This window comes from Aythya fuligula, chromosome 27 (genome assembly GCF_009819795.1).
Source record: "Aythya fuligula isolate bAytFul2 chromosome 27, bAytFul2.pri, whole genome shotgun sequence".
In the NCBI taxonomy this organism is placed as follows: domain Eukaryota; kingdom Metazoa; phylum Chordata; class Aves; order Anseriformes; family Anatidae; genus Aythya; species Aythya fuligula.
This window is the reverse complement of record NC_045585.1, coordinates 397,205-408,022: the sequence shown is the minus strand read 5'-3', so window position 1 is coordinate 408,022 and position 10,818 is coordinate 397,205. Positions and strand designations below refer to the sequence as shown.

At 44.1% G+C, this 10,818-nt stretch overlaps 2 protein-coding genes across 6 annotated transcripts; both read left to right on the top strand.

Annotated features, from left to right (window-relative positions):
- Positions 1-55: 55 nt before the first annotated feature.
- PCNA (proliferating cell nuclear antigen) lies at positions 56-2,874 on the top strand. The gene is made up of 6 exons (XM_032204198.1): positions 56-321; positions 864-961; positions 1,354-1,421; positions 1,588-1,782; positions 2,079-2,202; positions 2,317-2,874. Exons 1-6 carry the CDS (start codon positions 101-103, stop codon positions 2,397-2,399), a joined length of 789 nt encoding a protein of 262 aa, XP_032060089.1. The 5' UTR covers positions 56-100; the 3' UTR covers positions 2,400-2,874.
- A 2,624-nt stretch (positions 2,875-5,498) lies between these two features.
- Positions 5,499-10,591, top strand: TMEM230 (transmembrane protein 230). 5 transcript variants are annotated; one of them, XM_032204159.1, is made up of 4 exons: positions 5,499-5,605; positions 7,904-8,031; positions 8,460-8,582; positions 9,500-10,591. In XM_032204159.1, exons 2-4 carry the CDS (start codon positions 7,933-7,935, stop codon positions 9,641-9,643), a joined length of 366 nt encoding a protein of 121 aa, XP_032060050.1. In that variant the 5' UTR covers positions 5,499-5,605; positions 7,904-7,932; the 3' UTR covers positions 9,644-10,591. The 5 variants fall into 5 exon arrangements, with proteins under 5 accessions (XP_032060050.1, XP_032060047.1, XP_032060048.1 ...); XM_032204156.1 differs by having other exon boundaries at positions 5,500-5,598; XM_032204157.1 differs by having other exon boundaries at positions 5,500-5,609.
- Positions 10,592-10,818: the final 227 nt, after the last annotated feature.

The following is a 10,818-nucleotide window of genomic DNA, read 5'->3' as shown; positions in this document are numbered from 1 at the left end:
GGTTATAAAGGGGCGGCTCGGCGGGCAATAGCAGTCGGCGGCTGCGCGTCCCACTCACGTCGTTGTGTCGGTGCTGCTCGGTGCTACTGCTGCCGCCAGGATGTTCGAGGCGCGGCTGGTGCAGGGCTCGGTGCTCAAGCGGGTGCTGGAGGCCCTCAAGGACCTCATCACCGAGGCCTGCTGGGACCTGGGCTCGGGCGGCATCAGCCTGCAGAGCATGGACTCCTCGCACGTCTCCCTGGTGCAGCTCACGCTGCGGTCCGAGGGCTTCGACACCTACCGCTGCGACCGCAACATCGCCATGGGCGTCAACCTCTCCAGGTAGCGGCAGGGCCGCCGCGGGGCAGCCCCGGGCCTGCGGCGCTGAGGGTAGCGGGGCCCGCTGGGGCTCGGGGGAGGCGGCGCGTCAGGGGCTCGTGAGGGCCGAGGCGGACCCGCGCCCTCAGGAGCGGCTCGGGGCGATCGGAGCCCCGCTGTGCGCCCCCCCCCAGCCCCCCCCCCCACACTCCCCTTCTCCTCAGAGCTCTCGCGCCGTCTTTCGCAGCGCGCGCGCGGGCCCGTGACGTCACTGGCAGCGCCATGCGCGCGGCGCGCTGTGGCGGGAAAGTGCGGCGGTTTGGCGCCATGGCGCCCGCAGCCTCCCCCCCCCCCCCACGCTGCCCGCCCCTCAACGTGGGGGTCGGGGCTCCTCTGTAACGGCCCAGCGGCCGTGGGCAGCACCTGGGGTCTAGAGCAGCCACGCTGTACCCGAGGTTATTGACAGCTTCTCGATAAACTTGCTTTAGCGCTCCGCAGTAGGCAGCTGGCTTGGTGTTTCTTCTCTGTTTGCAATCCCGTGAGCGGTCTGCTTGTTTTTTTCCTAGCATGTCCAAAATACTGAAATGTGCTGGAAATGAAGACATCATAACGCTCAGAGCAGAAGACAATGCGGATACATTGGCTCTAGTGTTTGAAGCACCAAGTGAGTCTTGTATTGGAGAGCTCATATGCTACCAGGATAATTTAGGCAATCATAGACCAAGCAGTACGTGCTGATTGTGAGGGTGGTCAGAAATGGGAGGAGTCACCTGATACTTACATGGCCTGGAAATGGGAACTTGGTTTGCTTGACCAGTGTTTCATCTGAAAGAGAATCTTCCTTATGCGACATAAAAATGTTCTTAGGCACATTTTGGCAGGCAGCTTTCCTCTGGCAACCTACAAAAGGCAGTTCATGTTGCTTAGATTTCAAGCAAGGTGGATCCTATTGTCACACTTACGGTGTTTTTAATTTGGTAAAAAGTTGGGGGCAGAACTTAAATCCTGACTGGTAGTTTATTTGAAACACTTGGTCAAACTATGCTTTTTCTTTAGATCAGGAAAAGGTTTCTGATTATGAGATGAAGCTAATGGATCTTGATGTGGAGCAGCTTGGAATTCCAGTAAGTAATTGAATGATTGTTTCTTAGCGTGTTTTTCCATGTTCGTGTCAGACACGGTTTGAGATTGTAACAACACTTCCCTACTAAAGACTACATAAATTTAAGTGTATTGACTATACCAATCTTATTGGTAAAAGTTTAATTGTGTCACTTTTTTTCTTCACAGGAACAGGAATATAGTTGTGTAGTGAAAATGCCTTCTGCTGAATTTGCACGCATCTGTAGAGATCTCAGCCATATTGGTGATGCAGTTGTCATCTCCTGTGCAAAAGATGGTGTGAAATTTTCAGCTAATGGAGAGCTAGGAAATGGAAACATCAAGCTGTCACAGACTAGTAATGTGGACAAAGAAGAAGAAGCTGTAAGTTAATGCTTACTGTGGTGTCTTCAGCATTGAGTTTTCTACTAATATGACTGGAGGCTAAAGGTGGGCTACTGGATCACATTTCTCTGATTTATAGAACCAAGTCAACAAATTCTGCCAGCTTTGGGTTCTTAGCCATGGGGCCTGCAAACAGCTCTCAGAGCAAAATGGGGAATACCACTGGCTGCCTTTGCATGAGGTGTTGCTGGGTCTGTGGTGCTGAATTATTTGAGAAACTTCAGAGTACTTGTTGCACCTTGCATTTACCAAACTTTTCAATCTGGCTGTTCTAGGTTACAATAGAGATGAATGAGCCAGTCCAACTGACCTTTGCTCTGAGGTACTTGAATTTTTTTACCAAAGCTACTCCTCTATCACCTACAGTAACACTCAGCATGTCTGCAGATGTTCCTCTGGGTAAGTAAATGCAGATCTTATTGAAAATCTCCTTGTAAATTCCACCTTAGAACTGTAACAAGTCTTGACTGAATGGCTCTTCTGAATAATTTTTTGCATTTTTTTCTTTACCAGTTGTGGAGTACAAGATTGCTGATATGGGACACTTAAAATACTATCTGGCTCCAAAGATTGAAGACCAACAAGAAGGTTCTTAATTGGACTGGGACTTGAGGTGGAGATCTGGTTGTTCCTGGAGAACAACTGACTTTGAGAAGGAAATGGTGTCTGCCATATTACCAGCAGTTTCAGTACATTGGAGCATCCAATGAATACTGTTAAGCATGTTGTGTAGATATCTCTGTAAATATTTTTCAACTTGCTATTTTGCTATACTGGTGTCATTTGAAACAGGATTTTTTTTTCTAGCCTATTCCTACGCTTCCAGTAATCTTAGATGCTGTCTCTTGGTGAAATACCTTACTTCTTCTGTTATGTGTTAGAGGAGGAGTGGAGTGCATTATTTAACTTCAATAAAGATGACTCCTAGAGTTTCAGCTGTGGAACTATAGTTGACTAGGATTGCTGTTTAATTACGCCACAAGTTTATTTGCCCTCCATCCATTTATTTTTGAAGCTGATACTCTAACTGAAACATGGAAAGTGGAAATAAATTTCATGGTTCTTATACTATTTAAATGTGGATGGATTAATCAATGCTCTGTCAAACTATGCTGATATACCAGTGCATAGGTGGCCAAATACCTTGATTAAATGTGTTGAAGTGGAAGAGGTAGTTACGGTCTGAATAATCCATCAAAAATACTGTTGCCTTAAGCAGAGGAGGTTTGTAGAACATCCTTTGTTTAAAATGCATTAGCTTTGCAGATGCAAGAGCTACCTGTTCCAGCAGGGACTAATCCTGTAGCTATCACTTGCACTCCAAATGGAGTCTTGAGGGTGTGTAGACACATGCCAGTGTCACAGTGACTGCAAGTTGCTTGGTGTAGAAAGCTGTATGAGCCTTTCCTGGTTTTAGCTCTGTTACTAGCTTGTTGATGTTAAACCATTCCTGGACAGGTCTGACTGAGCACATTCCATTTCTCTGGTGGCTCTGTCCCCACATGTCTCTTGACAAGTGTAATGCAATCACCTAGATCACAAGCAATTCCTCTTATTTATATTTTTCTACTCATCATTCGTGGAGGTAGAAGGTTTATACTAAAGGCTTGATCATGAAAAACAGGATCCAAAAACTGTTTTGGTAGGTAGCTACTTAATGTTTTTCACTTACTATAGTGCTATAAGCTATCCATAAATCACACCCCCCATCGTGAATCGGTGACTATTTCTTCATGAAGAAACAATGAAAAGCAATCCTGGCTTGATCAGTGCTGTGTAGCAAGCAGTGCTTACAGGGTCTTAAGTACTGTGGGTGCATTCAGGTTTAGGAGGCCCTGTACTTTCCACTGGTCATCTACAATGATACTGAGCATGCCTGTAAACTTGGGTAATCCAACTGATTTAGCGGAACTTCACAAGGTGGCAGTACTGATTCAGAAACAGATCTGCTGCATCATAATGATAAGTGCTTTCATGATTGAAACTAGTACCTCCTCAAAGCCTGGGAACAGGATTTTTTTAATGCTCTCTGCCCTTTTTTACTTCATTGATAGCAGCAATTATTTTTTAGAAAATATTCCATTGCAGTTTTCTTCTGCATGTAGGTCCCTGCATGACTTTTTTTGTTCTGAACTATCTCATATCTCCAGAGCATACACCATTTATTCTCTTGAATTTTGAGGTTGTTGGTGAGTTCAATACCTCTAAGAACACTCCTGAAAGCAAGATCTAACCTAGCTGTCCTAAAACTTCTCAGCAGCAGTAGAGTTGTCGAGAACAACATTTGGTACCTCAGAATTAGGAGGCTATTTTACCTCAAATGTAATGCTTCCCAGATGGATTGCCACTGTGGTACCCACAAGTGCAGCAAGTAAGTAAGTACTTCGGTAAAGAATGAAAGATCCATTTCGTTGAAATAGGAAGAATTCTGTTTTACTGATGCTTGAAGCTGTGCTAGTGAAGCATATCCATTTTTGTGCAACTTCCTGCTATAGTGGGGATTACTGAACTCCTGTTTTATCCATAAATCTAAAAATAAACCATGTGGTTTAATTGCTTATTTTTGCAGCTGTAACAACTAAGTTGAGTAGTTTCTTGTAGTAGGAAATGTCTTAGCATCAGTATGTATGCTCTTGTGTGTGATTTGTGTATGATCTCTCTGGTTAAATCCTTACATTAGCTGAATATTTACTTTGCCATTGCTGTACCCAAATACTGAAGAAACAACAGCTGCTCCATCTTTAAAAATAAATATTAAAAGATGGGGAGGTGTGGTAAAACGCTGCTTCCCCATGTTTGAGGAGGTAAACTTTGAAGTTTATACCTTTCTCCATGACAAGAAAAGTCTAATTTATAGAACAAAGTGGGGGTGGTCTTTGAACTTCAGATCTGGTGTTCCATGCACTAAATTCAGTGCGTATCTTATTGATTTACAGGAGTTGGAACCATGCTTATTTCTGCAACTTACTCTTTTTTTTATTTTATTTTTTTGGGGGTGGGGGAGCAATTGGATTAAGCAAATTCCCAGCTGTGATTTATCTGTATTAATACAGTTCCAGGTGTTCAAAATAGGTATTCTCTTTAGTGACAGCGATAGGACCTGAGGGAATGGTGTCAGGCTGAGGCAGGGGAGGTTCAGGTTTTGACATCAGGAAGAGGTTCTCTGAGAGGGCTGTTGCACACTGTACAGGCTCTCCAGGTACATAGCCACGGCACCAGGCCTGTCAGAGTTTAAGAAGTGTTTGGACTGTGCTCTTAGTCATATGGTCTGAATTTTGGGGTAGACCTGTGTGGTGCCAGGAGTTGGACTCGGTGATCCTTGTGGGTCCCTTCCAACTTGGGATATTCTATGAGTCTATGAAAATAGTTTTCTAGGCTATACTTTTTCTGTTAAATACGCATAGCTGTGATGGAGGGGTGTGCTCTCCCTGCAGACAAGTTTATGTCCTGAGCTTCCTTTAGAAAATCAATATTTTAAAGCATATGTAGCAGCAATGTGTATAAGAACATTCTGCTTCATAAACCAGTCACAAACGCAGGTCAGCTTGGTGCTCAGTGGGTCTTGCATGACCAGGGTGACCACAATGCACGTCCATGCCAACCTGCCCCGCAGCTCTAATTTCAGCTGCCAGTCCTGAGCGCAAGGCTCAAAATAACTCAGTGGAGCTGAGCCAGCGAGCGGCTGCTGCCATAACCTGGAAGGAAACGACAGGCACTGAATAAACTTCCTGGGTCGGCCTGCGGCTGGAGCGCGGAGGAAAAGCGGCAGCGGGAGTGATGGGTTTGACCAGCAGCGTGAGTTGTCGGTACCTCTTGGCTTGGGTTAACCTTCCAAAGCTCTAATGCTGCTCCCGGCACAGCGTGCAGTTCTCGGGGTGTCGTCAGACATGTTGTGAACTTCCTGTTCTGCAGCAGAGAAACCATTTTGCCTCCGCGGGAGGGGATCAGATGGGTTTGTCACACCAGCATTGAGGTTTGAGCTCCCAGATGGGGCAGGAAATGACATCCCCCTTCCTTCCTTACTCCCAGGTGCAGAGGGTAGAAATTCGTATCACTGCTGTGAGAAGGAAAAACAGGATTTGGCCTGAAGTGGCACGATTGCTTTTATTTGCATGTTCCCCTTTGAGCCCTGGCTTACCCTGGAAGTCCTGCCCCAGGCAGTGCTGGTTCCTGCTGCGTATGAAGCATGGCGGTAGCACAGCGTTATTAGAGGGCTTGGATGGCAAGCATGCCTCCCCATTTGTTTGCCTATAGAGCACAGCAGTGAACTTGTTTCTGATCCTCTGCAGTTCTTGAGCGCAAGGAGAGTGAAGCTCAGTGGACATGAAAGTGGCCCTTAAACATGAGGTCCGAGGCAGCGCTTTGTGCTTCATAGCCTCGTGTTGGTTAGCAAGGAAATGCAGAGGGCTAGAATGGTTGACGCAGGTGTAAACTGGAAATTATTGCTGGGAAGCCACTAGGAATGGCCTGGTAAATAATGTGACAGGCAGTAAACAGTCCCACGGAATGTGGGGGCAAGACAGGAACAGAGTCAGGACATCTGACAGGGTTTGGGTGTGCTGATTTCCTGTCTTCCCTTTCTGCACTTTGACCCCATGGGTATGTGGGAGGCTTTGGCGGCATTTTAGCACAATGAACTTAGGAGAAAAAAAAAAGTAAAAATAAGATGTGTAAAGAAGCTGAGGGTGTGTGTCACTACCCAGTGGGTGGGTGATACCCCTACTACCCATAGGGATAGAAATGTGTTTTTCTTACAGAAAAAAGCAAAAAAGTTCAAGTTAAAGGTATAGCTGAGGGGGATTTAAGATCGGAAGATGTTGGATGTTTTATAGAAGTCAAATTTACTGAACAAGAAACAAACCTGATGGCAAGGGAATGTGCAACATGATGTGAGCAGAGATGAAAAAGGATAAATTGTTATTAATGTGAGTGAGACAAAGAATTTCCATTCAAATGGAGACTAAATATTTTGAGGAGTTCCTATTACCTTAGCTGTCAAATACCATTACGGAAAGCGCATCTTTATCCCTTCTGTAGAAGCAATTAGGATATATGCCTTTTATTTTATTTTTTAATTCAAGCTTTCCTAGAAATTAAAAAAATATATATTGAAGGCAGTGCAGGAAATGTATATTCTGCCTCTTTGGGAATTCAGCACAGGTTCAAGGCTGTGGGTGAGCAGGTGCCTAATGTATAGGTCCTGTATAGGGGAAACCAGCAGCTGGGAGTTGTCAGCCTCTGTTAAATGGCTCTGCAGTGTGTCAGGGATGTGTTGGCAGGCCAGATCCAGGCTTCAGTTTATGAGAAGACAGGCTCCAAGGCACAGAAGAAAGCTGGCTCTGCCATCTCCCTGTTCTGATACCCAGGACTGTCACTGCTGGCAGCAAAACCACAGGGTTAGGCTTCACTGTGTAGTGAAATTGCAGGGTATGGCTCTGTGTAACTAAATAAAGTTCAACCCTGAATACTTCCTCCCTTGCAGCTAGATAGGCAAGTGACCTATGCTTTTTAACTCCCTGCTGTTTTTTGGTTGCCTCATGTGCTAACCACCCATCCCCTGTCATGTTCCTGCTGAGTCATGACCCAAACTGTCTTAGGGATGACAGCTCCATTTCATTCTATTTTCCAGTGGTTTTTTTTTTTTTTTTTTCCAAAATGGATTTATTGCAAAATATCTGGCTGGTTGAAAAGTTGCTTTGTTTAATTTTGGTTTGGGTGTATTTAATAGCGGCCCTATTTAGAAATAGGTGGATGTCAGACATCTTACTGCTGGAAGTGTGATCTCCTTGCAAGTAAGACCTGGCTGATTATGAGGGCATATTATTCTGGAACTTCTGTCGGGTTTTTTGTTTTGAAATATTGACAAATCCAAACTTGTCTGCAGCTATATTTTTTGCCTTCTATTTTAGACTTAAATACAAAATTTTATTTTAAAAGATTTAATTCATGAAAGTGTACAAGGATTTTTTTTGGTTACTATGGGCTTAACACTCCTGTGCTTTTCTTAGGAAACATAATCCACATCTGACTCCATCATCCACTTAGCTCTGTTTCATTGTTTGTTTGTTTGTTTGTTTGTTTTGCTATTTTTGTTTTCCAGGTTCTAGCTGATTCCCAAGCATCATTGTAATGATGTCATCAAGAATGAATCTGTCTGCTGGCATTCCCAGTAGTAAAGTCAAGTATTCCAAGCTTTCCAGTACTGATGATGGATATATTGACCTGCAGGTAAAAAGTAGCAAATAAAACCTCTTTGTACTGCTTCTCTGTCTTTAAGCTACTAGTGGGGGCTGCTATAGCTTTGCATATGCATGTGAGACTGCTTTTTGTTTGTGTCCACCAGAAAGGTACAAACCTATCCACAAGCCATCACTCCAGTCTCCTCTAGAAAGCTCACAGAGCACGACTGGAAAAAACATTTATTGTTTAGTAGCGTCAGATTCATTTCTTTGGAGGGAGATGAAAATCAGAGCAATGAGTATAAATGCTAGCTTGGACAGCAGTGTCTGCATGGGCAGGGTTCGTTGCAGAGAGGCTGTTATAGAGCCATGCATCAGGGCCACTGCAGTATTTCGTTTGCTGTCATCTATGCCGTGGTTAGAAGCGAACTGTGCTGGGGTAAGCTGTTAATTTTTTTTTTTCCCTTTTCCATCCAGTTCAAGAAGAGCCCACCAAAAATTCCCTACAAGGCAATTGCACTTGCTGTCGTGCTCTTCATGATTGGGACCTTTCTCATTATCATAGGAGCCCTCCTCTTGGCAGGATACATTAGCAAAGGTGTAAGTGGTTTGATTACAAGTTCTGTATTGTTTGCCCCTCCCAAAGCCTGCCAGAACTATCATGTTCAGTGCAGAAATTCAGAGGAAAAGGCCTGTAAACAAGAAAGTAATCCCCCTTCCTGCCACACTGGTATTTGCTAACAGGCCTGCTCCTCTGGCAGTAGAGTCCTTTATCTCTAGTTAGCAACTTGGGAGTGGGTCCATAGCTGGAGAGGAGATCTGCAAGGAAGGGATGAATTTCTGTCCTACCAGGTGGTACAGTTCCATTTTAATGCCACATCATTGCAGTGATCAGCTTGCTGTATTGGTGAAAAAATCCTGGGATCATCACACTTCTAGTACAGATCCCCCTCTTTCTCTAACGGGTACCTGATTGCTATATAGAACACAGCACTGCTTTTCTCCCCTCTCTGCCTTTACAATCCATTGAAAGCAGATCTGATGCTTGCAGTTGACATTGTGCTTCTCTGTGACACACTTCTCCTTTTACCCAGTGCAGTATGGAACTGCTTTACAGTTGGCAGCTGCTGCTTATCGTTGTTGAAACAGCAGCATTTTGGCCATATCGGAAGCAGTCCAGGCCCAGATAGGAGAGCTTAGCCAAGCACGCAGGACTCAGCCTGTGGTTGGCAATTTTGTCATGTGATGACTGTCAGGAGGAGCCACCCCTCCAGCCTAAAGGAAAAGTTCAGTTGAGGTTTCCTGTAGCATCAAGTGGATGCCAGACCAGGAAGAGGAATTAGAGCTCAGCCTGAAGAAAGCTGAGAGATTTGAGATGGATTTTATTTTTGTCAGCTAGCCAGGCCTTAGGGATGAATAATTGTGGTAGTTTGCTTGGTGAGGCAGGGCCTGAGTAAACGAAAAGACCTTGATATGGATCTCTTACTGCACTTACACAGCTTTTCTGTCTGACGCAGGGAACGGACCGTGCTATCCCCGTGCTCATCATCGGGATTCTTGTATTTCTCCCAGGCTTCTACCACCTGCGCATTGCATATTACGCTTCCAAAGGCTACCGTGGCTATTCTTATGACGATATCCCAGATTTGATGACTGAATGATGTTCCTGACGTTATAATTAGGTTAGTGTTAAGAGCTGCTAGTTTACCCTGGATATTGGAGGAAGCTGTTAAGATTGTAAATGAAGTATATCAGTCATGTGATGCAACTTCCGGTTTTCAAAATTCGGTGCTGAAGTGCTGCAAGCTTTTCAGTTGGGGAACAAGGGGTTAAACATGGAATCAACCAAAAGTATTGCAACATTAGGTGGGAAGAACATGTGGTTCATCATATTTTTTCTCTTGGTTACATAATGCTGGTTGCTTGTAAGAAGTTACTCTTGGGCAAGGCAATTCTAGCAATTTCCAAAAATAGTTGAGCCAGACAGTTTCAGCAGTAAAGATATTTGTTTTTCTAACTGCTTCATAGAGTTTATTTATTTTTTTGAGAGATCTTTGCTATGCTTGTTTTTTGAGTTGCAAGCACCATACATAACTTCTTTTTTGCTCTCTGCCTATCAGAAGGGCTTCCAACTTACTTGTCTTGTGCTTGTCTTGAGTAATGGAAATCATATGTGTACAAGGGGGGAAAAATGCACTTGCATGAAATAATTTATACAAACTGCATTTGCTGCACAACTCCTTGCTAGACTGACCAATCTTATGCACTCACCAAACGCATTCTTCAGAAGCAAGCTGTTTCCCATGTCACTGCTACTCTTGGCAAAATCAGACTGTCATCCTTTAAAAGGATGGACTGTTGTGGGATTTTGCGTACTTTAAGATGAATAGAGACAGGGAGAAGAACTGGAGTATGGGCCAGCATTCAAGTGTCTAAATACAAAAATCTTGGGTTTGACAGGTGTGGGTATTGGAGACACCTGAATTCCAGCTATCTGTATGTATATTTGGGATCATTTTATCCTCGATACATTGTGACTAACTCCCTATACCAGTGAAAAGAATCTCTGTATAGTTTGTACTGAATAAATTGTTTGTATTGTTTTGCTAGCTTCAGTAATAGCTTATTCAGGGAAAACCAATTGGTAGCTCTGTACTTGATGCAAAAGTAAAACTCACTGTCTCCTTAAGTGGGAGTGAACCAAGTGTCCTGAAGGATAAGTATGTGACAAGATGTAGAAATGCAAGCCTCAAGTATATGTATTTTACATGAATAAACTTCACTATATTCTGTGTACAAATTACAAGCTCATCTTTTTCACATTCATAGATCTCAG

Excerpts from the sequence above, each read along its gene's own strand:
- PCNA (XM_032204198.1), top strand. The coding sequence starts at position 101 with ATGTTCGAGGCGCGGCTGGTGCAGGGCTCGGTGCTCAAGCGGGTGCTG. Across the intron at positions 1,422-1,587 it reads TGGAGCAGCTTGGAATTCCA|GAACAGGAATATAGTTGTGT; the intron begins GTAAGTAATTGA and ends TTTTCTTCACAG. Across the intron at positions 1,783-2,078 it reads TGGACAAAGAAGAAGAAGCT|GTTACAATAGAGATGAATGA; the intron begins GTAAGTTAATGC and ends TGGCTGTTCTAG.
- TMEM230 (XM_032204159.1), top strand. The coding sequence starts at position 7,933 with ATGATGTCATCAAGAATGAATCTGTCTGCTGGCATTCCCAGTAGTAAA. Across the intron at positions 8,032-8,459 it reads ATGGATATATTGACCTGCAG|TTCAAGAAGAGCCCACCAAA; the intron begins GTAAAAAGTAGC and ends TTTTCCATCCAG. Across the intron at positions 8,583-9,499 it reads CAGGATACATTAGCAAAGGT|GGAACGGACCGTGCTATCCC; the intron begins GTAAGTGGTTTG and ends TGTCTGACGCAG.